We start from the raw sequence: 27,770 nt of genomic DNA on the forward strand, positions 1-27,770 counted from the left end.
GTAAGTCTTACTGTGTCCCAAACCAGCCAACAAGTCTGCACAACAACTTTTGAGCATGTATTTATGGAAAAGATTTGGGTGTATAGACTTCTAGTGTCTGTTAGCATTGTTAGACTTACATTTAGCTCCAGCACTAAAATAAAGAGGCACAATTTGGACACAAAACATGTCCTGTCTGTTTGACTACATCTGGGGTAAGTGAAAAAAACTGTAAATTAGATTTTTTGCCAAACCATTCCTTTAATAAAACTGAGGCCAAACAGAAACATTGGCCTTAACAGCAGCATTTCATGGCTTGAGACAGAAATTAATGTTAAAGTAATAGACAATCAATGTAATACTTAAAGTATTAAACAATATAATTGGGCCTCCATGTATCAATACTGTTGACTCCAATGTTAACTCCAAATATCACTCTACTATACTGTATCGATTTGTTTCATCCATATTAGTGCCATTTTGGGTGTCAGTGGGCCTTAACGCTTGACACTGTCACAAGCAAGTTCCAAAAAAGTAAAATACTCTATTTGATTGATTGATTGATTGATTGATTGATTGATTGATTGATTGCCTGATTATATTGTAATGTATTTTTGATATTCTGGTATGTAGATCCCAAATTATATTTTGAATCAATGATGGGAGAAAGTTATTTTGAATCAAGTAAACATGAACATAAAACGTGGCTAAATTTTAGCTTAAAGATACATATATGTATGTGTGTGTTTATATATATATATATATATATATATATATATATATAGAGAGAGAGAGAGAGAGAGAGAGAGAGAGAGAGAGAGAGAGAGAGAGACAGAGATTTACTTTTCATTAACCACGTACATATGCAGTGAGACAGCGCTCACACAAAATATATTTCAAATAAATAGGATATCAAATCATCGAAATGCATTTCCACATCAATACCTATACCTAGTATCAATACCTACAACACTTCAAGGCGGCACCATCACATAATCCACGTTTCCCTTTTTTAACGACAGATGGCGCTGTATCCATACCATAGACCTCTGGCTGTTTTTTTTTTTTTTTTTTTTAGTTTTCTGCAGAGGAAGAAACTCGAATTACGAATTTTACACTGTAAAAAGGTCTTTTTTAACAAATGACTCTTCCAGCCTTTAAAAGTTCGCTAATATTGATAACCTCGCTAGAAACCCGCCATTCCTACCTAGCCGCCGTCTAGCCGCCAAAAATAAAACGTTTCTGGAGGAAGCACGGCTCACTTTCACTTTCACTTAACACGACAGCGATGTCCGCGTTTTCATTAAGGTTTGTTTATTCTTTTCATTATAAACAATATTATATTGCCATACGCTACAGTAGTAAGACCTGTCGTTCAAATAGCTTAGATGTAGACTTTCCTGTAGTTCATGTTAACCTAATCAAACATGGTATCTCTTGCAGATTTCGAGAGAAAGCTGTCGATTGTCCCTCTGTTTCTCTTCTTGAAAAACAGGACAACAGAATAATGTTGCAGTTAAGCGTTCTCCTTTTGCTCTCCCTCGTCCCTCCTCTTGAGGCAAATGATAACGGAAACACCACATTTACCAGTTTGCCATTCAAGATGAGATTGCCAGACAGTGTTAGGCCACTTCACTACGACCTCCTGATCCATCCAAACCTTACTTTCCTCACCTTCACTGGAAGCGTACAGATCCAGTTGGAGGTCCGGCAGGAAACCAAACACATCTTTCTTAACAGCAAGAACCTCCACATCTCCAGAGCACTTCGTTTAGGATCCAGGCATCCCCATCTCCTTCAGCTCCAAGAGTCTGAACATTTTGAGCAGATTGCGTTGTCTTCTGAAAGTCTGACGTTTACTAGGGGACTGCATGTAATACAGTTGGATTTCTCAGCTAATCTCTCTGACACTTTTCATGGCTTTTATAAAGGGACGTACACCACACGCAATGGGGAGGTCAGGTAAGGCATTTTCAGTACGCTGAGTTGGCAGTTCAGCCACCTTGAATCTACCTTAACGGGCCATTTTATAAAGGTCCGCTTTGTAGGTGTACAATTAAATTAACAGGCCACCATCAGACTGTCACTGACCAGATATGACCACCGTGACCAGAAACACTATGTACACTTACTGACACACGTACATTATTATTACACCTTGTAGGGCCACATGGAAAACAAATATATTTCAAATGTATTTATCAAACATATTTTTGCAATTTTGAAAACGACTAAAAATATCGTTGTTAAATATGTTTTTATTTTAAAAAAATTAAATATATTCTAAATATACTCATCTGCCAGTGTATTTGTTAGACATACATTTAAAATGCATTTATTTCTATTTGTCAATGTATATTTTTTAATTGTATGTGGTTTTCACAATGGTTACAGATACAACTAAATAGTACTGACTTCTGGGTTTTGCATTGTACTTAACCATGTGTGTATGTGGTAAGACAGCACCTGCAACACTTGCTTTGCCATTTGAAAGGTTCATTCACTTAAAATTTAGTTACTGCAATAATTAATTTCAATGATATTCCAAACAGTAAAGTGCATTAGGCAATTATTTTGGCTAATTTCATACATGTTCAAGTGTATTTGATGAATACGTTTGCATACATTTGTTTTTGTATGGTACATTTATATGTGTAATATTTTCACATACATATTAAAATTAATTTCTTTTTAAATATATTTGGTTGATATGGCAGTATATTCTGAAATACATTTTAATGTTTGGATTGTATTTCGGCATGAACTGCAAAGTACTTGAAATGTAATACAAATACATAAAAAGACATACCCATATTTTTTCCATGTAAGGGTGTACTATTGGGACTGAAATTTGTTTATTGTTTTTCTCCACAACTTATTAGTCATTCACAGTTTCATCAGTTGTTGGTTTCTGACTACAGGACCACTGTGTTGGTGGATAATACTATTTGGCAGACTAGTCCAGCACCAGCTCTAAAATGTTTAAAAATTCCAGTAGTGCTTTGTGCCTTATACTCTTGCACTACACTTTCTGTAAGATTCTGAAACTGCTGCATTGTTTAATAACTGCAAATAATATCTGGTCCCTTTCTAATGATGGATGTGATAGAGGGTGGCTGGCAAATCGTGCAGCAACAGTAAAGAGTACAGTAAGTAACTGTACACCTGTATCGTAGGTGTTTTAGATAAAATGGCCAATGAATGTAGGACCAAATTAGGTGTAGAAGTTGATTTAAATTTTTTGAAGTTTGAATTGAAAATGATTGCCTCTGTCCATCTCATTCATTTTGTTTTATTCAAAGCATATTTATCTCAGTGGAATAATACTATTTAAATTGCTTTTTACCACTTGAAATCATTTATTTAGGTTGTAACAGTGTAGTAAACTTAGGGTATACTGGTTTTGTGTATAGACTAATATTTAGTTCTTCAATTAGTTCCAGTGAAGAATGACTGTTGGGCCTAATGTATTCTGAAACTGGATTTGCAGTAATCAATGTCAATGAAATTAGGGCTCTGACTCTTCGTAATCCTTGGGTTGATTTTGATGCATAAATTAATCATTGATTTATGTCCATTGCAGGGCATTGGCATCCACCCAGTTTGAGCCCACGCATGCTCGAGCTGCGTTCCCCTGCTTTGATGAACCAGGCTTTAAAGCCAACTTCTCTATTCGTGTACGCCGAGAGTCAAGGCACATTTCTATTTCCAATATGCCTAAGGTATTGCCTTAATTCCATCAAGACAATGTCATGGGTCAACACCAGTTGTACACTATATGTCCAAAAGTTTGCATACACCTGCTTATCTATCATATAAATAATTTATAATTGCCCAATAATAATTCATTTGTAATCCTCAATTCTTTTGGGAAGACTTTATACTAGAATATTAGTGTTGTCAGGTATGGATATTGAATGATTAGTTTTGAATCTATAAATGTTCATGTCAAAGATACTGTATACAGCTCTTTTTTACTTCAGAGAACATAGTTCTGCTTCACAGTCCAATGCTGGAGGGCTTTATTCTCCTCTAGCTGATGCTTGGCATTGGGCATGGTGTTATTTGGCTTATTTGTACATTTGCACAGCATTCCCATTCTATTGGCAAAACTTTTCAGTTGAGATCATTCAAGCTGGGTGTGCACAACTGAATGCTTCAGCAGTGGGTGCCAGCTAAAGTAGCTGTATTAGATGTAATTTAGAAGGGTGTAACTAATTAGAATGTATGTTTACTATGGTGCAATTGTTGTTTTTCTTGAAGCTGAAAACCGTGGAGCTTGCAGGTGGCTTGTTGGAGGATCACTATGATGTGACTGTGAAGATGAGCACTTATCTAGTGGCCTTCATAGTCTGTGATTTCCTTTCCATCAGTAAGAGAAGCCAGCATGGAGTTGAGGTATGCTTACTTTGCCATCTCTTGTAATGCTGCTTTAATTGACTGCTGCTAATTGGCATTTTTATGACAAAATGTTACTTGTGTAGATATCAGTGTATACAGTTCCAGAGAAGATCAGTCAGGCGGAATACGCCCTCAACACAGCAGTTACGCTGCTTGACTTTTACGATGATTACTTTGACATCCCCTATCCGCTTCCCAAACAAGGTGAGTAAAAATTTTGTGGACACTGTTCCAGAAATAATCAGTCAGGCGGAATAGGCCCTCAACATGGTAGTAACACTCTTGGACTTTTATGAGGCTGCATATTGTAGGCCTTAAAGGTGAGGTCTTCCATTTTGGCAACAGCAAGATAAAGCTAGCATTCGTGCTGCCTATGCTACTACACCTGAGCATTGGTGCTCACCAAAGTTAATTAAGCCACATATCTACCTTAAAATCCCTCAAAACCCAGAGGACACTTTGATGTTAGCTTCACATGTGCTATGCAAAGTTACTTCTCTAGCAGATACAGACTGCCACAGGTCCACACCTTGACCTTGAAAACCTTTAGCTTCACAACTTGCTCTTTTTTTTATTTGTTTGGCAGAATAAGTTGCTGTAGGTCTTGGGTTTTGTGTAATTTTATATGACTTTTTTTCTTAGAAGAATAAATCCACTGTCACAGTGCTTCAGTATATTCAGTGTCACAGCTCAGTTGTGTATCTATAGCTAGGTAGCATACGTAGGTGCTCTGCACGCACTAGATTGGCATGTAGAAACCTCCTGATTGGTTGGATGTTGGTGGTCCACATTATTTGATTTTCTTCCATTTACAGTTTGAGACAGCCACAGAGACTGTTTATTTTCTGTCTGAGCATATATTGCCAGAATGTAAAGATCATTTCAGCAAATATTATAAAAAGTATTTCACTGACAATGATTGACCACACCATTAATTCTCTTTTTGCTTTGAAAAAAATCCTGCCATTGTACAGATGTTTTGATGTGAGTAATATTTTAGACTGATATTAGATGATGTATTTATTGTGCTACAGAAGTACTGCATTTTTTCATTTTACTAAATTTGTAATCCTACATAAATAAAGACATTTCTCTGTAATACTAATCCAGATGGATCCAGTCTCAAATTATACATTTTGAAAATGTTTATGTATTGGCATCAGCAGATATTTACACAAAAAATCACTTTTAATTTTATATCAACTGTCATATTGAACTGTTATTCCCAGATCTTGCAGCAATCCCGGATTTTCAGTCAGGTGCTATGGAGAACTGGGGCTTGACAACATACAGAGAGTCAGGGCTGCTTTTTGATCCTGAACGGTCTTCTACCTCTGACAAACTGGGCATCACCAAGGTCATTGCCCATGAGCTTGCCCATCAGGTTGTGTATCTGGGATTTTCTGCTTGTCTTGATCTAAAGCACACTGTTCACAGCTATGTTTTGTTGACCGCTGCTTTCCCTTCATACCTCTTTTTCCCAGTGGTTTGGTAACCTGGTGACGATGCAGTGGTGGAATGACCTGTGGTTAAATGAGGGCTTTGCCAAGTTCATGGAGTTTGTCTCTGTGAATATTACCTATCCTGAGCTACAAGTGGTGAGGCTGAGAGAATTTTCTTTGCTTTTATACAATAAAAGAGTTTGATATAGTATGAAAACACTGTGAAAGTTTCAAAATGTACTATTCAACCCCCAGCCTTTAGCCTAAAGTAGTTTAGCTCCACTTATTGAAATTGAAGTTATAAGGAATGTGTCAGGCTGTGCTGCTCTTTAAATGCTACACAATACAGGGCAGCCAATCAGAACAAATACACATCATTTCTGGAAACCGCTTATCCTGCTGGGTTGCGGGGCCATTCAGAACAGATGTCATTTACATAAATTGGTCTTAAAGACTCTAACAAAAATGAATTATCAATGCCGCAACCCTATCTGCACTAAGCGGTTAACGACAACGATGATGATGATGGTGATGAATTATGAATTATGTTTTTGGTACATTTCTCATAAAAGTGTAAAAAATACAAGAAAATGTAGGATATGGGCTTTTTATTGATTTATTCCTTGATTTTATTGATTTATTTACAAAAGTTTTTCTGCTTTAGAATGACTACTTCTTGGAAAAGTGTTTCACAGCCATGGGGGTGGATTCTTTGAGCTCATCCCATCCCATCTCTACCCCTGTGGAGAATCCGGCTCAGATTAGGGAAATGTTTGATGATGTGTCCTATCAGAAGGTACTGAATCACATACATTCATATACTGTTCATATGCATTACCAACCATGTTTGGATGTTGCAAAAGTTATCATTTTTGCTGTCTATCACAGCATACTAAAGGGGAAATTACATTATGAACGTGAGCTCAAGTGTATTTACATCCAAATAGAGTGAATGCTGTAGGAATTAGAACCATTTTCATACATACACTATATAAAAGTATTCAATCATCTATCCAAATAATTGAATTCAGGTGTTCCAATCACTTCCATGGCCACAACTGTATAAAACCAAGCACCTAGGCATGCAGACTGCTTCTATAAACATTTGTGAAAGAGTGCTTCGCTCTCAGGAGCTCAATGAATTCCAGCATGGTACTGTAATAGGATGCTAACTGTGCAACAAGTCCAGTCGTGAAATTTCCTCACTACTAAATATTTCACATTCAACTGTCAGTGGTATTATAACAAAGTGGAAGCGATTGGGAATGACAGCAACTCAACCACGCAGTGGTAGGCCACATAAAATGACAGAACAGGGTCAGCGGATGCTGAAGCACATAGTGTGCAGAGGATGAGAACTTTCTTTTCATGCTCCCAACTTTGTGGGAACAGTTTGGAAATAGCCCCTTCCTGTTCCAACATGACTGTGTACCAAAGCAGGGTCCATAAAGATATGGATGAGCGAGTTTGGTGTGGAAGAACTTGACTGGCCTGCACAGAGTCCTGACCACAACCCGATAGAACACCTTTGGGATGAATTAGAGTGGAGACTGCGAGTCAGGTCTTCTCATCTCATTAGTGTCTGACCTCACAAATGCGCTTGTGGAAAGCATCCCAGAAGAGTTGAAGCTGTTGTAGCTGCAATGGGTGGGGTGACATCATATTAAACCCTATGGATTAAGAATGGGATGTCACTCAATTTCATATGTGTGTGAAGGCAGACAAGCGAATAATTTTGGCAATATAGTGTACATAGGCCCTCTTATTTTAGAGACAAAAAAGTAACTGGACAAACATAATAACTTAAACTGTTATTTTTAATACTTTAAAATGTTTTGCAATCAATGACTGCCTGAACTCTCAAAACCATAAACATCACCAGATGCTGAGTATATTCTCTAGTGATACTCTGCTAGGCTTTTACTGTAGATGTGCTCAGTTTGTGCTTGTTTTTGGGACGTTTTATCTACAGTTTTGATTTCACGTCTTGGATAGTGTTCATGTTCTGGCCAACAATTGTGAAGAAAAGGCAAGGGATTCTTCTGTCATTTTCTCTCATTTACCACAGTCACCAGTACACTCTTTATTTTTAAACAATGTATTAAATAGTTAATTTGGCCACACCTAATGTTTTTGCTGCCTCTTAGATAGGATTGTTTTGATTTTTCAGCCTCATGAGTGGCAGTCACAGCTCTTTGAACTTCATATTGAGAGTTAACAGCAAAAGATAACACATGCAAATGCAACTCTTAACTCTGCTTAAGACCTTTATCTGTTTACTTGTATGTGAAGTAATAAAGGAATAACACACTGAGTCATGAAAAAGCTTATCAGTCAATTGTCAAATTATGTTTGAGCCCTTAAAAATGGATGGCTGTGTAAAAAAATGTAATTCCTACACCACTTACCTGATTTAGATGTAAATATCCTCAAATTAAAGCTGAAAGTCTGTGCTTTGAGCTCATATTTATTGTGTAATTTTAAAGTAATCTCAAATATGCTATGGTAGACAACTAAAATACTGAAGATTTAGATCCTAATATTTATGGACCTGACTGTAATATAATATTTATTTACATACCTTCTTAAGGGAGCCTGTGTTTTGAACATGCTGAGAGATTTCCTGACCCCAGAAGCCTTTAAGATGGGTATTATACGCTACCTGAAGAATCACAGCTACCAGAACACTGTAAATGCTGATCTCTGGTACAGTCTGACAAATGTAAGTTGTTCTGCATTCAGAGACATAAAAGACAGATAATAAATGAATGAATCCTAAACTTCTGGGCACAAACCTCAGATGACCTCATCCAGATCTAAGTTACTGAGTTATAAGTTAATGGCTGAAGCCCCATGCATGTGTCCATCAGGCCCGATTGGTCATCTGTTCTCATCTGAATTGCATGGCCTGACAGTCCAAATGAATATGTGTAAGTGAAGTGTTTGGGATTTGATTACCTGTAGGTGTAATTAAACATTGTAGCTTTCAGTGATTTGAATGGATTGATTGAACTCAGCCGGGTGTGTCATCTAGTCTCTGTTGTTCCTGTTTACATGTATATAAACCATCAACAATAATCCAAGAAACTAATGATATGGCTTTTTTCAGATCTGTCAGTCAGACGATTTAGACTCTGGAAGACTCAAAGCAGATGGATTCTGTTCAGACAGCAAGTCCAGTGCCTCTGCCTCTGTATGTTATTCTTACTTACTTTGAAGAGGACATCACAAAATAAAGTTTAATTAAATAATCCTTCTTCTTTTGGCTGCAAAAGATTATCTGTAATACATAATGTCATAATTTTATTCATTAAAATCTTTTCATTCTTACCATGGAATTAAAACTGTATTAATAGAAATGGTATATGGATGATGACCTGAATGTGAAGGCTATCATGGATACCTGGACGCTGCAAGAGGGTTTTCCCATCATTAGTGTAGAGGTTAAAGGCCGAGAGGTCTACCTGAAACAGGAGAGGTACCTTAAAGGGGCAGATCCTGCAAAGAATTCAAGGTTGGTGAATAATACATTATATACAGTTTTTTCTACTGAAACTGCAGTATTATAATGTGTTTATTTTCTTGTACCTGTTAAACAAGTTTCCTTTGGCAAGTGCCTTTGACCTACATCACAAGCAGCTCAAGTTCTGTCCAGCGCTTTCTACTTAAAAATAGAAAAGGTTTGTACTGTGCCAACTGGAGTGAAACACAGAAAAGTATTTCTTTTATTCTTCTTTTCATTGTTAAAGTCTATCTCTGTCACTTCCAGATGTGTTATATCTGCCAGCAGAAGTAGAGTGGATTAAATTTAACGTGGACATGCGAGGGTATTATATTGTCCATTACGAGACCGGGGGCTGGGATGCTTTGATCAGGCAGCTTCAGCAGAATCACACAGTGTTAAGCGGAAATGACCGAGCCAGCCTCATACACAATATCTTCCAGCTGGTCAGGTGAGCCTTTTTCATATTTGGCTTGAAGTTGTGACCAATACACAATTTCATGCCTCTAAGCATGCCCCACAGCAGCATTAATAATGTCTGTGTAAAATTCTGACTCTGCAGTGAACGTGTAAATTAAATCTTCAATTAATTCTTCCAGCAATTAAGACAATTCCTATGTCTAAATTTGAACACTATGGACTACATACTTTACTATCTGTAGCATATTTTTGTGTAGGGTAGTATTGTCTTAAATTGTGAACAGAAATGACAAATTACTATGTATTACCTCCTCATTGAATTGTGTCTGTATAGCCTCCATAACCACACAAAAAAACTCTGGCCTTTTTACTCCTAAATAACATTGGCAGTTGTGACAAATAGCAATCTGACTGCAGCTGTATTTAATATTCCACACTTCACTTTTTGGTAGCTCTTTTACATTATCTAGGTATTTAATACAACCCCAATTCCAATTAATTTGGGACGTTGCATAAAACATAAATAAAAACAGAATACGATGATTTGCAAATCCTTTTCAACCTATATTCAATTGAATACACTATAAAGACAAGATATTTAATGTTCAAATATTCAAATATTTTGAATTTGACGCCTGCAACACGTTCCAAAGAAGTTGGGACAGGGGCATGTTTACCACTGTATTAAATCACCTTTCCTTTTATCAACACTCAATAAGCGTTTGGGACCTGAGGACAGTAATTGTTGAAGCTTTGTAGGTGGAATTCTTTCCCATTCACATTTACTTCCCCTTACTTTCCCATTCACATTTACTTCCCCTTACTTTTGTATTACGTTTTAGAATTAAATTAATGGTGGACAAAAAAACATTTAAGCAGGATGACCTCCTAACATAAGACAAACAGAAATGCACAGAAACAATACAGGTGGAGTGTAATAGTCTTCGCTTTATGTTTATTTGAAAATAGAATACAGACCTGCATCATTCACAGTGATAACAACAGCTTCACTTGCATCTGTCAGTTATAACTTAAGATTGTTGATAAAGCAAACATGCTGTTTGTGGTGTGAGTTTTTTTCTTTCCTATTTCCAAGTTTAACACTTGCCTTGCTACAGTGTTCTCCCCTCAGGAGAGCCAAAAAGAGCTGACTCCTCTCTCCCTCTGTGCTGCGGCGAGTGGTTAATGCTGCCTTTAACAGATAAATAAAGCTCATAGAGATGACCACAAATAAGAAAATAACTTTGATAAGTGTTTCAATGAAATCCTGCTTATTACCACGTTATTTTTAGAATGTTCCTGTAATCTGGTTAATGTATTTCTTCTGTAACTCAATGTATTTACTTTTTTGCATTGTGATTGCATTTCCCAGTGTGAACACAGTATTTGCACTAAAGTGGCTTAAACACTATAAAAGCACTTAATGTATTCCTACTATGGAATCTGATGTCTCATTTATTTATCTCAGCATTGGAAAGGTCCCTCTTGACAAGGCCCTGAGCCTAAGCCTGTATCTGAGGTACGAAACTGAGATCATGCCAGTGACGCAGGGCTTCGGTGAACTGGTGCCTCTCTACAAGCTCATGGAGAAGAGAGATATGGCAACATTAGAGCACCAGTTAAAGGTTGGTAGTTCAAGAAAACCTGATGATGCAGAAACAATTTCTATTTTCTGAATCACTTTTATTGAAAAAAGGAAATGACTAAACAGTAATGGCATATCTGAATCTTTGTTCCTGTCATACAAAAAAGCTAACATAGCTAACAGTGAGTGAAAGCTAACTGGAGTCTACTAGCTTTTATTCATTTTAGCATTATTTCTTTAACAATACACTAAGGACTGTTATTTGTTAAACTGACCCCAATGTAACTCTGTTTGCAGAGCTACTTAATGAATCTGTTCCAGAGACTGATTAATGCCCAAAGATGGAGTGATGAGGGCTCAGTGTCAGAGAGGATACTGCGCAACTATTTGCTACTCTTTGCCTGTGTACGCCGCTACGGACCCTGCGTCCAGACTGCCCAGGAGCTCTTCCAGAAATGGAAGGAGTCAGATGGCAAGATGAGGTCAGGATGTCCTGTTTGTCACCCCTAATGACATGTACTTTCTTCACCCTTGGGTCTTGGCTTTTTTACACTGTGTTCTAGTCTCACAAGCCAGAATTCTGGTTGTCATGCAAGGAATACCAGTCTTGGTCCCTCTATAGGCCATCTGTGTACCTCTGTGGGTAGAGCTTCTGAGGCTGAGACGAATTGTTTTTCATCCTCCAGGTTACCTGCTGACGTTCGTTTGGTGGTTTACACTGAGGGGGCACGGACAGAGGAAGGTTGGGATTTCCTCTTGGAAAAGTACCGCCAAACCTTGTATCCTTCTGAGAAGAGTCAAATCAAAGCAGCGCTGTCCTACAGCCCGCTGGCTGACAAGCTTAAGTGGTTTGTTGAAATTTGTCTAAATCGGTTCTTATGACAGTTTGAATGAAAACATCACCACCAAATGCCTTTTCTGAATTGGACCCTAATCTAAGAAACCTTGTGTATTTGTCTTTGTCTCTGAATCCAGGCTGATAGAGAGGGGTTTAGAGGGAGACATCTTGAAGACACATGAGCTGCCATCTCTAGTCATTAGTGTCAGTAAAAACCCACAAGCCTACAAACTGGCCTGGGACTTCCTAAGGACCAATTGGCAGAAACTGGTACAAAAGTAAGTTTGCGCAGACTACAGACCACTTTAAATGAAAACATCACCATGTTAGCAACATTGTCCTGTCTTACTGAGTGAAAAGATGTTTTTGTGTTTTGTTTTTTTTGTTTTTTGTTTTTTGTTTTTTTTAGATTTTATCAGTTTCCACATAAAAATCCGATTTACAGTTGTGAAATACAGTGTTAGTTTCATGACGTAGAATAAAATTAATCAAACTTACTTTTGAACAAACGTAGGTACCTCGTTAAGGTAAGTGTGTTCAGCTGATGGTGAAATTTACCTCACAGAGAAACCCAAAAGATAGATGCTGTAGTTGGGTAACTGTGGTCCCTTTGCACCTGTGATATTTAAAAATGCATTTTTTAAAAGTCATTAGTGAGAATTCCAGTAGTCAGTGGCACTTGTCAATGAAATATTTTTGGCTGGTTCTTGCCAGTATTCCTTCATTAGTGCAGTATGTAACAATGAACTGTGTTTTTCTCGTAGGTTTGATCTTGGTTCTTCCTCTATCTCACGAATGGTAGTTGGGGTGACCAATCAGTACTCAACCAGGGAAAAACTTGTGGAGGTACACATATTTCCAGATATCAAGCAAACCATTCTAAAAACAGTGAATTACATAGGTATGGTTTACTAAACAAGTATTAAGACCAGTCTTGCACTTAAAAGTATTGCCAGGAGATGTTCCCCATTTGCCTTATGTTTTAGTTAAGGTATTTTGGCAAATAAAATTAATTTACATCAAACATAGACAGAGGACAGATGTACAGCTATAAATCAAATGTGGTCAGTCAGCCAAGACAGCTACTACTGTTAAAAAAAATGGACAAAAATATGGACAAAATTTTGTCCATAATATGGCTGCCTCAGTTGTTTTAGCTGTGTTTTTAGATGTTTTTGTGCATTTTTATGGGTAATGGTATAAAATGCCAGTTTACATCACACAGTCTGTGTCTTGCTGTAGCTGTGCCTGTAGCCACTAAAAAATGCTGTAGCCACTAACAAAATCAGTAAAAAAAATGGAAAAGCCTGGAATTTTTTAACATGCTAATGACAAATATTTGATTACTTTCAAATTCGTTGATTTCATTTACATTGGTGCAATAGTACTGACATTTCTTTTACACAGAGATTTAAATGCTTTATGAGTAGCTTTACTTAAAGTTAAATGTATTTCCTGAGTACATATTCTTGCCTTATGCAATTATGCAACAACGGTTTCAGTATGATAATTAACTTAAATACACTGGCACTCTCTAATAATGTTTTTGAAATTGCATTATCAATGTGAACTCCAAACTACAAAGATGTCAAAATTCCAGTGTAAAAGGAGAACATGCATGCTCATTTTGTGTCCAAATGCTTTTGAAAATGCATTCGACCAGACTACATTTTCAATTATAGAGATATCCCACCATGTTAGTCGTACCATGAGGGTGGGTCAACTGCATGTTTAGCGGAAAAGGTTTTGTCTGAAACTGAGGCTGGACATAGAGATTCCAGTTAATTCTACAGAAACTCCCACTTTTGGAGTGGCAGGATGTCTTAAAATATATTTCTTTTTCTAACATTTAAACGTAGACTATATTATTCCATAATTAATAGCTGAACAAAGACACATAAATGACAGCTTAATGATTTTTTACTTTTTTGTGCATTTATTTAAAGATTGTGGTACATTTTTATGAAATATTATTTGCCAATCTCTTCAGCACATGTAGTCAGAGTAACAGAAGAATAATGATAATGCAACACACCAGGGGAATATTCTTTCATTTTGATAATTAAGGTTTATTAAAAGTCTGTTGGGTCTATTTTTTTCACTTGCACAACAATATATTTGCTATAACAATACATTTATTACCTTAAATCTGAACTTTTGAAAGTAGCAAAAGGCAATCAATATAAAAATATTACTTTATTTAACATTACAGAAAAAAACACACAGTAACACCAATGACACAACGTAACACCAGTGGCATACATAAAACCAAGGATCTCCCAAATCTAATCAAGAAAGTGAGACTAAATTGTCACGTTTGGCATAAAATCAAATGTTATCATTGATACTTAGTGAAAGCACTAAGTAAAAGACATAGGTAATAAACAACAGTTTAAAAATCCATAAATTTATTAGAAAACAACTACACCTGTCCAGTGAAGTACATTGTCTAAATTGCACTTTACCACTGCTATTTTATGTCATGCTGTGTTACAAGGTTTTGATTAAGAAGAGTAAAGCGCAATGGTCCCCATTTTTCATTTTATGGTTAGATCAATTTCAAACCTCCCTTTTTAAAAGTAAAATCTTAGCAAAAATTTGTTTTCAGAGAAATAAATGTGTATCTCATATTGACAAGGTATATATATAGTTTCAATCAGGTTTTTGTTTTAACCATAGTACTGAGACACCATTGATTCTTGTTGTGAATGACCTTAGGCTCAGCGTTGATGCACAAAATCCTTCAATTCTGGTATTTCCAGATCAGCTTTTGATACTGTTAACCACAAGATTTTAGTATACTATCTTGAATACTGGGTCACCTCTCAGGTACAGTTTTGGAATGCTTTAAAACAGATTTAGATAATAAACAATGAACAAAGGTTTCAGTGTGAAATCTTTCATCAAAAAATATAACATTTCTCATAGAATCCCTCAAGATTCAGTTTTAGGGCCTTTAAGGGCCTCTTTGTACGTTACCTCTCGATGTGATGTCATTACAAAACAAAATATAACATTTCTAAACATTGCTGATGACACCCAGTTATATGTTTCCATTCCTTCTGATGATCAAGACTCTGTAGGGAGACTAGCTGTGTGTCAGGTATTTCTTAATGGATGTTGCAAAATTCTCTACAATTAATCACAAAAAAAACAGATAATACTGTTCTTTGGCACTAAAACTCAGAGAAAATGCTTTATGAGAAATGTGGTTCTTTAGACTCTGAGCTGTTTTATCTGCTTGTAACCACAAATGCTAAAGTAGCTTTTTATCATTTGAGAAAATCTCTAAAGTTCAGCCTTTTCAATCTCAGAGTAATGCAGAGAAACTTGTTCATGTATTTGTTACAAGCAGAGTTGATCACTGTAATGCTCCTCTTACTAGACTTCCTTAGAAAATAATACATCCCTTACAACCCATACAAAATGCGACAGCATCCCAACATAAATTAAATATGGCATGGTACCATTATGGTACAGCAGCCAATATGATATGGTGGTTATGTGATTTACAATTGTCTACACCAGTACAGTTACAATACATTTTTGGTAACAGATATATCGAAACACATTATACACACTATATCCAAATCTCACTGTGTACATTAGACGATAAACTTTGATGATGGAGTCATCTCTATCTGTAGCCTATGATCGGCTAACACAGACAATAATGATGACTTGTGGCCACTTATTACATCAGAAAAATCTGTAACACGTTACAGATTCTTCATGGGTCATGTATAAATACATATTAACCATCACAAGTGGATGTTTCACTCCATCTTCTAATGTAAGACTGGCCACCATGTTCCAAACAAAACCTTTTCTGCTGAGCGTGCTCTTGGCCCGCACTGATAGGATAATTGAAAAAGATTGGGAGACTGTGAAAATGAAATGAGTTTTTCTTGTACTTTTGAAAATTGAAATTTAAACAGGATTACATGTTGCCATTTTGCATATTACATTTACATTTTAAGTTTAATACACTTCTACAGTGCAACCCCTGAATGAAGTCTGTTTGAGATTACTTAAAAACTCAGTGTGGCTTGAGGCAAGTATGCACAAGGCTAAACAGCAGTTATAAGCTTTCCATATATGTTAACTACATCACGCTCAGATCAAGCACAAAATGAAAGAACCTAATTTTAGACACCATTCATGTTTCGGCTGACTAACCACATTTTGGATAAGAGATCAAAAATGATAAACTAGATTTTTTTGTTAAACTATTGATTTCACTTAGCTCCCTCCTTTCTACAGGTACAGTCATTCTTTAGTTCACTGGAACAGGGCATGGGTGCAGGATTGCGCAGTGTCCAGCAGGCCGTGGAGAACATTGAGGAGAACATCCGCTGGATGGATAAAAATGTTCCACTTCTCACACACTGGCTCAACAGCCACAGCATCTGACTGAGGCCCAGGAACCATTGCTGATTCTGCAAAGTTCATGACACTTATTGTTGTGTGAAGAAATCCAAAAGTGCCAGTATGGAGTCCACTATGCAATGTACTGAATTTAAGTGGCATAACTGGAGAATCCTGCAGGTTATTATGTAATGTCAGCTGATAAACATCGAGATAAGATTTTTTTCCATGTTATTTGTGTCAGGTTATTCCCTTGTCTGAACAGTTAAAAACTAGAGAACCAACCTAAACCTGAAACATCTGTGCTTTATCTAATGGCACAGATCAATGAACTGAACTCATATGCTAGTAATATAAATTTAGGTTGAGGCCCTGATACTAAATACTAGATCCAGCTGCCTAAATATATTTCCTAATGTATGCCTGTCAACCTGATCACCAATGTAGTATGTACAAGTCCCCAGCTGGACAAATTCATCCATCTAGCAAGTTCATCAGTTTACTTGTGTGCAAAATTTGATCTTCGTGTTTGATTTAGACTTTTTTTAATTTTAACTGGTATTTTGCCAGTTTTGTCTGTGTTTACATTTGCAATGTGCAAAGTACAGAATTCATCAAAATAAAATAATTGGGGAAACACCTCTAAAATTAATTTTGTTAAAAACATTTTATTTTTTCTAATAAAAAATAAGAGTCAATCATTCATCAGAAAATTCAGAAAACTGTAGCCATGAGACTTGCATATTTACAGATATAAACAGATTCTGAAAAACAATGACATTACAGCATTCACAGTCTTAAACATTATGAACATAGAGCAGTTTGTACCTAAATGATTTTCTCCTTTGTACCTAAATGATCAAGTCCCAAGCAAAATAAATCTATTAAGTGAAAATACAGCACATTGCCATTTCCCCCTAAAACAGGAATATAATTATGTATAAATAAGTTAACAGAGGAAACTGATACATCAGCTTAAATCTAGAACAGCTAGAATATTCTATAGTCTTCAAAGAACCCCTGTAACCACAACATGTAACATCATAAGAAACTGGAGCTGCTCAGGTCAACAGACACATTGTTCTCTAAAATTCAGAGGTGAACTTTGTGCCATGTCCCATAATGACCAAAGCTGCTGTGACCACTTTAAAAAAAAAAAAAAAAATGATCGAGGCACCAGGAATATAAGTAAATCTACTTGTATTTACCAATATCCAGTAATGAAAATGGCCTCCCTCACATACAGCAAGCCCTTGGATGCACTACTCTGTCCAAATGCTCTTTATCCCTTTGGTATATAGCATGGTCTGGATTTCCAGACCCTCATGCACGAGCATCATAATCACTGACCATCCTCTTGATGTGGTTTAGCTTGGCCTTAAGATATTTGCATCTTCTCTTCTTCATCTGGTAATCAGCACTCTTTTCATACATTAATAAAAAAAAAAAAAAAAAAAGTAAATTAGTCTACAGTCATGTCACATTACTATAATTTCACACAGTGAGGAGAAAACTTGCTTTTGGTGTTTAATATTCTTCTAGTGCATATATCCAATTTAAATGTAAAAACAATACCTTTTGACTTTGTACTTCTAGATATGAAGAACTCCTCTGCTAAAAAAGAATCATCTAAAAGAAGATGCTAAAAGCATTTGCACACAAGTATTTGGACAAATCAGAACTAGTCAGACGAAACAAAAAGAACTCTGGCAATGATTCAGCTTATCAGATGGGTTGTGCATATGATCTCAAGAAGATAACACACCTAGTGAATTATGATGCTAGGAAGGAAAAATGATGGAGCAATGATTAGGGAGATACTTAGAAGAATTTAGTCTCAGCCACGAGTGGGAAGAAGACAACAAGACATCTTCAAACATACAATCAAGTAGCTCAAGCCTGGTTTCTAAAAAGGGCCTTGCATGGCCGAACCAAACTCCTGAATTAAAACAGACATAAGAACCTGTACTCTTGGGGAACATTATTAAGATATTTAAATACTTTGAATATTTTTCCCCCCATCCAATTACATTTTTTACACATCTTTTTTAATGCTTATGATTTTTTTCCCCAAAATTTATAAGTACAAAGTCAAAAGACCTGTGTGGAAATATGAAATGGTTATAGCACTGGAAGTATATTAAACAACAACAACAACAACAGTATCTGAATGCTTCATGTACTCACACTGTATTTGATACATTTTCTTTACATCAGTTCCTTTATTTATTAAGGAAAGACTTCTCCATCTAAGAATTTTGAGAACTTTGAAAACTTTCCTCCAGCAAAACAAATGTCTAGGTCAGCACTTTTTCAAGTGCTCTCAGAGTGCACTTTTACACAAAACTGTGAGAAACATTCAAATTGTTCCTACCTTCTTTTTGTCCTTTAGCGCATTGTACTCATCCATGGCATCCTGTTACAGGACAATGACAGGTCAGTGAAAAAGTATGTGAGACTTCAATTTCTTGCAGATTTATCATGATTGTGTTCATCAGGTACAATAAAATGGGAGCAATTATACAGCCAGTACAGCCACCATGGGTCAAATCAGATAAAGACGTATGTACAGGTAAACAAAGGAGTTTCATGTCACGCTTGACTCAGCTCAACCAAATTAGTGGAAACAAAAACACAGTCCAGAAAATCTTGTTTTCTTACCCGGAACTGTGGAGACCCTTCCTGGAGCTCATCCAGCTCATGATCCACCTCAGCCAGCCGCTTGTTAATTTCATCCATCTCTGCCTGCAGGCTCTTGTACTCTTGGTGCTCTCTGTCAAACTGGCGCTTATAGTTCTCTCTCTCCTCATCATAAGAAATGGGGGGGAAATCACTGTGAAAGAGTGAAGGAAACAAGCTTGTATGTGAGAAAAAAAAAAATTATCAAATATGTCAAAATTATGATAAGTGATGATCAACCATGTGACATAGACACAGCAGAGAGAAGTTAGGAAGCTATTCCTTTAAGGCAGTAGTTTTCAATCCTGCTCTTGCAATATCACATTTTCCGCATTTTAGGCCATTTTCACACCTAGTTTGTTTGCTAAATTCCATTTTTTGTGACATTTCATCTTTTGTTAATTTGATTCTGCTGATTTCATACTGCAGTGGTTAAAGCACACCAAATAATTCACTTAGATGTTCTTTAAATGGTCAGGAATTTGTCTGGAAAACAAAAGCTTTGTTACTTTCATGCTTACCTTCATTAGGGCTAAATAAATGACCCACTTTTTATTTTTACTTTCACTAACTTACCATAGTATTATGTCTTTTACATATTCTTAATATAATTTAGATCTTATCTATTAATTTGCATGTAAATACAGACAGTTAATATGTTTTTGCTTATCTTATCCTTATGCATTGCTGAGGTCTGAGAACCATATAGGTAAGATGCATCACAGAGTAATAAAAATGAACCATACTTGATCTCCATTTCTTCATGATTGATTATTTCAACTGTGTCATATAACCAGTCAAGTCACTGATGCATTAAAAATACATCCTGCACTCAATGTCTAAAAATCAAATGCAATGCCCTCATTTTCCCCCTACTCCCTACACACCTGATGCAACTGTTGAACTAAAACAAGTTCTTCGTTGTGGTGAGTTAGAACAGGGAAACCACTACAACATGTAGAGAAATGGTTAGGGCTGAAAGAGCAATCGTTTTTATTCCAAAATTGAATTTAAATGAGTGCAAATTTCAAATCGCAATTTTAAATGTAGCTCATGTTATTAACAATGTTGTCTTAACACGTAAGGAAATTTAGCCTAATAGCACAGAGTTAGTGAAGCGCTGAAATGCCTGTAGATCAACTAAACACCTATGTGTATTTCCAAGCCAGAAAAAGTGAATGCCTTAGTCGTCTTGGCGCCAAAATAAAAACAAAAAAAAAAAAAAAAAAAAAACACACAACTTAATTTTTAGACTAGGTAACCATTACATTAAAACCACCTCCTTGTTTCTACACTTATGGTTCGTTTTATCAGCTCCACGCACTATATAGGTGCACTTTGCAGCTCTACAATTACAGTCTGTAGCCCATCTGTTTCTCTGCATACTTTTTAGCTCCCTTACACCCTGTTCTTTAATGGTCAGGACTACCACTGAGCAGGTATTATGTGGGTGGTGGACCATTCTCAGCACTGCAATGACGCTGACATTGTGGTGGCAGCTTGTTGGTGGGTGTCACGCTGGTATGAGTGGATCAGACACAGCAGTACTACTGGAGTTTTAAACTTCTAAGTGTCACTCTGAGAAGTGAGAAGTCTTCCAAACAAAATTATCCAGCCAGCAGTGTCCTGCAGGCAGCATCCTGTGACCACTGCTGAAGGACTAGAGGATGACCAATAGCTGAGCTATCGTCTCCGACTTTACATCTACAAGATGTACCAGCAAGGTAGGTGTGTTTAACAGACTGGACAGTGAGTCGAGTTTAAAATTCGAGCAGCACTGTGTCAGATTCACTGGTACCAGCACAACACACACCAACTTGCCAACACCATATCAGTGTCACTGCTGAAAATGGTCCCCCACCCAAATAATACTGTTGGGGTCCTGACCTTTGAAGAACATGGTAAAAGGGTGCTAACAAATTAGGCAGAGCAACAGATGGACTACAGTCTACAAAGTGCACCCATATCATAAATGGAGCTGATAAAACGGACAATAAGTCTATCTGCCTCCATCTTGCCCTATCCACTGCCTCCTCTACTTTTACACCAACCATCTCCATGTCCACCTTCACTACATCCATAAACCTTCTCTGAGGTCTACCTCTTCTCCTTCTACCCGGCAGCACAATCTCCAACATTCTTTGACCAATATATCCACTATTCCTCCTCAACACATGTCCAAACCATCTCAACCTGGCCTCTCTGGCTTTATCTCCAAACTGCTCCACCTTCACTGTCCCTCTGATCTGCTCATTTCTAATCTTGTCCATTCTTGTCACTCCCAACGAAAATCTCAGCATCTTCATCTCCGCCACCTCCAGCTCAGCCTCCTGTCTTTTAGACAGAGCCACAGTCTCCAAACCATACATCATAGCAGGACGCACTACTGTCTTGTAAACCTTCCCTTTCACTCTTGCTGCTATCCTTCTGTCACACATCAGCCCTGACATCCGTCTCCACCCACTCCATCCTGCCTGCACCCTCTTCTTCACCTCTTTTCTACACTGTCCATTGCTCTGGATGGTTGACCAAAGATATTTGAAGTCATCCATCTTTACAACCTCCTTGCATATTCACCTTTCCACCTCCCTCCCTCTCATTCACACACATGTATTCCGTCTTGTCTCTACTGACCTTCATTCCTCTCCTCTCCATTGCAAACTTCCACCTCTCCAGATTCTCTTCCACCTGCTCTCTACTCTCACCACAGATTATAATGTTATCTGCAAACATCATGGTCCATGGAGCCTCCTGTCTGACCTCATCTGTCAACCTTTCCATCACCATTGCAAACAAGAAGGGGCTCAAAGCTGATCCCTGATGTAGCCCTACCTTCACCTTGAAATCATTTGTCACTCCAACTGCACACCTCACCACTGTGTCACTATCCTTATACATGTCCTGCACCACCCTAACATACTTTTCAGCTACACCTGACTTCCTCATACAGTACCACAGTTCCTCTCTTGGCACTTTATCATATGCCTTCTCTAGATCTACAAAGACACAATGTAGCTCCTTCTGACCTTCTCTGTACTTCTCTACCAACACTCAATGCAAAAATTGCATCTGTGGTTCTCTTTCTCGGCATGAAACCAAATGTATAATCTGTTTTAATGTATTGGCCAAAAAAAGTAATAAAATAATAATAATAATAATAATAATAATAATAATAATAATAATAATCACATTAGAAAAATCACAATCTGCCCCAAATTGTCAAGCTCTAGTGCATGGTACTCCCAAGACCAGGACCGCTTTAAGTTTTGAGCTTGTTGAACCTAAAACTTAAACTAATGTTTCCTAATCCAGCTCTGATTCAGCAGCAATGCCAATGTTAATGTTTTTCCAGCTTCCAACATACCTGGCAAAAATTCACAAGCCCTTAACAAGCATAAAATGGGTGTATTACAGCAGACAACAAAATGTGGTGTGCTACAGTAGGACAAAGATTAGGACTTTGGAAACACTACACTAGAACAGTTGTTCTCAGTTTTAGTCCTGGAGCATCAGTGCCTTGCATGTTATTGTGTTTTCCTGCTCTAACACACTCAATTCATCTCAAAAAAGTTTTGCTAGTCAGTAATGTGCAGGACAGTGGCAGTCCAAGACCAGGATTGAGGACTACGGTACTAAAAAATTTGCCTATAAGGGCCCCTCATCTGTCCCACTTATTTAAATTTCTTTTCTGACACCTGGGATTCCCTGGCATCAAACAAGCTATGATATGTTCCATTCTCATTTCAAGGGTTGCAGGCCAGGTGCATTAGCTTACCTAGAGAAGTCCTGATCATCCAACTCATCTCCAGATGATGCATAGTCAGTGTCATAGTCCTTTCCATCTGAACGACGGGGGCGTCCAGCGCGTCTTTTCTTGGGCCGACTTGCTGAACTGGCTACATCAGAGCTGCTGTAGTAGGGAGCTGAATTCTGCACTGGAATATTATGCTCCACTCCCCTAAACCACCCAAAAACACAGGTTCTCTGCTATAGCATTCCACTGTTTACTGATGATTGTGATCAACTATGCTCCATAGCTTTGTATCTACTTTAAGGATTCACTAGTTTCTAGAGTCTTCTGACATAGGGAAACTCACTTTAAGTATAAATCTAATTAAGTATAAAAAGAGCAACATATAAGCAACAAACAATATAAATTAAAAAGTAAAAATGTGATGTAAATGCACACTGTATTTGAAGAACAATTCCCTAAAAGTTATTAATTGCCTGTGGTCCATATAAAAGTAATTTTAGGCCATTTCATTGTCAAATTAGGATATCAATGGTCTGGATATTTTCAGAAGATGTGGTGCAGCAGTTTACGCATTGCTCCAGCCATCAAGAGAACGCAAATATGGTCCCTAGCAATTTCACAGCCACCTGTGACTGTGAGTCCAAAAGAGAATTATTGGCCTCACTCCCTCAGAGTGGCTAGGATGACTGTTCCTCCTGTTGTTCATCACTCAGCACAATGCTAGCCAACATGTCTGTTAACTTACGTAATATAATTGTTAGTTATCATTCTCCTCCAAGTACACTAATCTGTCCAATGACATTTGAAAAGATGCGGTGGCTGGCTTGGAGGAAGCTTGATAGCATTGTATGACAGGAGACCTACAGTATCAAGCAGGTGGAAATGGCCATGACAAAAAAGGGAGGAAAACTAGGGAGAAAAAAAATTTACAAATGAATTCTAGTGAAGACGCATTGGCTGGGTGCAGCTGATAATTAATTTAAGGAGGTAGGTAAATTTACAGTCAAAGTCACAGTTTCTGCACGTCACAAAAGAGCTGTACTCACAGAAGGCTGGCAGGAGGTTTGTCATAGATTGAACTGTTGTCATCCAGGCAGTTCCTTGAGCCTCCAAACTTCTCAGGATACTCATTCAGTACAGGCTCTGGAGCACCAGAAACATTATTCACCTTAGAGAAAAAGATAGTAAGACAAAGAGATAGGGAAAATTCTTTAGTGTTATGTAATGTATGTTAGTACTGTATAGTGTAATGTATATGTACTGCTTTTACCAGTGCTTAGACTCTGTCATATATATATATATATATATATATATATACACATATATACATACACATACATACATACATACATACACACACACACACATATATATATATATATATATATATATATATATATATATATATATATATATATATATATATATATATATATATATATATATATATATACACACATACACACACTGCACTGGTAAAAGCAGTACTATACTGAAGTTCTGGCCTATTTTCCTAAAATACTGTTAGATACTGGTTTGACCTGTCGGTCTCTAAACAGACAGGCAATAATATTGAGTGAAACTCATATGAAACAAATAACATATGTTCAGTTAGGTAAAAAAAAAATAATAAAATATTGGCATTCCAAAATATAAAAAGGCATTCATAGCATTTTCTAGCTAAAAATGTAAAGCTCTACAATAAAAAAAATGCAACCAGTGTTATATACTCAAGAGTGCAGTGCCCCTTTGATGATGTCCAAGTGGTTTAAAAACTAATATATTCCTATTTCTTTACAGTATGCTCAAACCATTTCAACAAAGTATCTGAGTGAAACTGTCACAACAAACCACACCCAGAAACCAGGTATGTGACTTCCCTTCCCCCACAAGCCACTGTAGACAGAAACTTGTCTTTCCACCTGCAACATTATCAACGAGCAACTCAACACACGCTACAACCTTCAGAACAGAACTCAAAAGGCTCACGGTTCAACAATTCAGGAAATGAACCTTGTTCCTGCTGATATACCACTGGGTCTCAACTGCATCATCCAAGAACATATCTCTGCCATTTCACCATCAGAGCTGAAGGCAATGGCTAATGGCATTTTCAAACACTTAATATCCATTAGGTGTTTAAAAAAAATACTTCTAAATGGCTAATAGTCAACAAAGCAAAACTAAATCTGATCAAGATAGAATTAAGACTATGACTGGCAAAAAAAAAACCTACATACCCAATCCTCTACATCTTGGGGAGGGTTAGGATCTTCAACAAATTTCTCTCGACGCCACAGAATATTCTCCTTCCCATAATAGTTGATTTTCTGACGGGTCTTGATGGCAAACACCATGATGATGATGAGGCACGCAGTGACTAGAAACCCAAAAACAATGGCCACTGCCTGAAAGAGTAAAGGACAAGCAAGAGAGGTCATGGGACATTCAATGCAGGACGGTCACACTTCCTTGGTTAAACTTGAATAAAAGAATATCACTGAGAAAATGTACCTTGTGAATAAATCTGCAATGATTAACTGGAAATATGTTTGATGATTACACAGTTTAAGTGTCTTTTCTGAAAGCCTAATGGTTTGATTAAAAGTACATTTTTATGTTTGGCCTTATTTGTGAAATTATGATTATTACAATTAATGGTGAAAATAAGTGGAATATTCTGATTGTAATACATTCCTATTTTATGGTAAATGAAACTCAATGTGTAAGCAAAATAAACTTCCTTATATCTTTACATCTGCCACAGATTCAAGTACTGATACTTTCATGGTGACTTTAAGTGAAATGAAAGCTGAATATGTAAGCATAAACTATTTTTTCTACATTTTTAAGACCATGAAAATGGATGAAAATTAAAACACTTCAGTTTTGTGCCAATTAATGTTGCCACAAATATGAAAAGCAACCAAATGATAAACTAGTTCTAAAACAAGCCACTGGGGAGAGCGCACTGTATGATTCACCATGAGAGTTGAGAGTCACCATGTAGTTAGAATAGAAGAAGAAAGCATCTGGGTGCTCACCTCCTGAGGGTCCACCACACAGTAGTGATACAGGTACTGGTTGACCAACAGTTGACTTGAAATCTGAGGGTCCTGGTACTGGGCACAAAGTGCTATTACCTGATTATATTGCAAAGAGCCTGAGGTTTGAGCCATTGGGTTAACCGCAACCAAGTAGACTATTGTGGCAATAAGCATGAACAGGGCCAGGATGGCAGAGACAATAATGAGGATTAGGTAGAACTTTCTGGTGCGTGCCCGATGGGAGATCAGTATGACGAACATGGCCAGAAGAACAGCGAAGGTGATGATAGCCATAGCAATCATAAAGCCCTTCGCCTTTCTGGGGTCATTCTGTGAGCCCAATAGGCCATAGCCGAAGTTTGTACCATAACCTCCACCAAAGCTTCCATAGCCTCCACCATAGCCTCCTCCATAGTTTCCTCCATATGCTCCTCCGTAGCTGCCCGAAAACCCAGTCACCCCTCCAGGGGTGTCCCAGGCTAAAGTGGAGGCCACACAGGCAAAAATACCCACACAGACCACAATACAGATGACCGCCATAATCTTAATGACGCCTGGTGGGGAAGTCCAGCGGTAGAAGTGCTGTAACTCATCATCAGCGTAATAGGAGTGTGCAGGTTGGGGAAGCACATTACTGTGAGAGATTTCAAAAAAACATTTTCAAAGATTTGTGTCGGTAAGAAGTGAGCAGCTTTAGCAATTACATTTCAAAGTCTGCCTTAAGACTGGAAGAATGATTGAACTTATTTAAAAGTAGGTATTGTGTGATCTAGGCTTAGTGATAAAACCAACATCGCAATAAGTTTGATAGGACACAATATGCAGACTATACAACATATATAACAACTTGTTTATTTATATATACACATACATACATACATACATACATACATAGATACACACACACACATACATACATACATACATAGATACACACACACATACATACATACATACATACATACATACACACACATTATATATATATATATATATATATATATATATATATATATAAACAAACAACTTATAAATACATGGCTACAATGACTTACTATTCATTTTCGGACTCATAGGGAGGCGGGCTTCCATTCGGCTTGGAAGACATTCTTGTTTTCTACAGCAGAAAAACAAAGGGAAGAGAAAACGAACGGGAGAGATTTCTTTTCTTTGTTACTTGATATAGTATAGCAGATACACTGGAACTTACATCATCATTATCTAGTTTTCACATCTAAATGGAAATGTGATTTTTAAAACTTAAGCTTGCCTTGTAATTAAAAACTGATTAAACTGTGTGATTTGCGTCTCGTGTCCTGTGAAGCCTAAAGCCACTACATCCTTTAAACTCGACGGCAAAGCGACAAATCATGTAAATAACTGTAGGGTTCTAAACCTCTAAGTTACTCTGAGTCACCTGAAATTACCTTATTATGTAAACTTAAAGAAACTCACCTGTTTGGACGGAGAGTTCACTCCTTCCAGTCGCTCTGTTCCGCGCTCTGTGGGCTACATATTCCTCCTCAGGTGGTTTAAGCTTGGCGACGCCCAAACTCGCCCCGCCCCAAATCAAGATGTCAGCGTCAGCCTCCGAACCCGCCAGTGTTCAGCTCCCCAACCAAAGTGTTCCTTATTCTCCACCCGTATTCCAGAAAGCCCCGCCTCCTGCGTTAACATTGGCTAGTGTTTCCCGCCCTCCTACGTTAGGATTGGTTAGTAGCTCATAGCAGCTCGCGAACCTCAGAGTTACCATCC

At 37.3% G+C, this 27,770-nt stretch overlaps 2 protein-coding genes across 2 annotated transcripts; one reads left to right on the forward strand and one right to left on the reverse strand.

Moving 5' to 3' along the window:
- The first annotated feature begins 1,056 nt into the window (after positions 1-1,056).
- On the forward strand, positions 1,057-17,187 carry erap1a (endoplasmic reticulum aminopeptidase 1a). The gene is made up of 19 exons (XM_017693719.2): positions 1,057-1,287; positions 1,423-1,941; positions 3,563-3,701; positions 4,243-4,377; positions 4,464-4,584; positions 5,610-5,764; positions 5,865-5,978; positions 6,487-6,618; positions 8,413-8,544; positions 8,932-9,015; positions 9,179-9,336; positions 9,423-9,502; positions 9,592-9,775; positions 11,213-11,369; positions 11,627-11,811; positions 12,016-12,177; positions 12,305-12,445; positions 12,932-13,013; positions 16,431-17,187. The coding sequence occupies exons 1-19, from the start codon at positions 1,268-1,270 to the stop codon at positions 16,578-16,580; spliced, it is 2,850 nt and encodes a 949-aa protein (XP_017549208.2). The 5' UTR covers positions 1,057-1,267; the 3' UTR covers positions 16,581-17,187.
- Positions 17,184-27,553, reverse strand: oclna (occludin a). Its single transcript, XM_017693721.1, has 9 exons — positions 27,471-27,553; positions 27,071-27,132; positions 26,013-26,649; positions 25,209-25,376; positions 24,015-24,136; positions 22,990-23,172; positions 19,197-19,368; positions 18,910-18,951; positions 17,184-17,957 (listed from the first exon to the last, which is right to left on the reverse strand). Exons 2-9 carry the CDS (start codon positions 27,121-27,123, stop codon positions 17,859-17,861), a joined length of 1,476 nt encoding a protein of 491 aa, XP_017549210.1. The 5' UTR covers positions 27,124-27,132; positions 27,471-27,553; the 3' UTR covers positions 17,184-17,858.
- Positions 27,554-27,770: the final 217 nt, after the last annotated feature.

Source organism: Pygocentrus nattereri, chromosome 18, assembly GCF_015220715.1.
Source record: "Pygocentrus nattereri isolate fPygNat1 chromosome 18, fPygNat1.pri, whole genome shotgun sequence".
Classification (NCBI taxonomy): Eukaryota; Metazoa; Chordata; class Actinopteri; order Characiformes; family Serrasalmidae; genus Pygocentrus; species Pygocentrus nattereri.

What these genes read in the sequence shown, in the direction of transcription:
- erap1a (XM_017693719.2), top strand. Translation starts at nt 1,268, where the DNA reads ATGTCCGCGTTTTCATTAAG. An exon ending in ATGTCCGCGTTTTCATTAAG is followed by an intron (nt 1,288 to 1,422) that starts GTTTGTTTATTC and finishes TATCTCTTGCAG; the next exon opens with ATTTCGAGAGAAAGCTGTCG. An exon ending in ACACGCAATGGGGAGGTCAG is followed by an intron (nt 1,942 to 3,562) that starts GTAAGGCATTTT and finishes TGTCCATTGCAG; the next exon opens with GGCATTGGCATCCACCCAGT.
- oclna (XM_017693721.1), bottom strand. Translation starts at nt 27,123, where the DNA reads ATGTCTTCCAAGCCGAATGGAAGCCCGCCTCCCTATGAGTCCGAAAAT. An exon ending in CCCAAGATGTAGAGGATTGG is followed by an intron (nt 24,137 to 25,208) that starts GTATGTAGGTTT and finishes TTTTTCTCTAAG; the next exon opens with GTGAATAATGTTTCTGGTGC. An exon ending in GATGATCAGGACTTCTCTAG is followed by an intron (nt 19,369 to 22,989) that starts GTAAGCTAATGC and finishes ACTCTTTCACAG; the next exon opens with TGATTTCCCCCCCATTTCTT.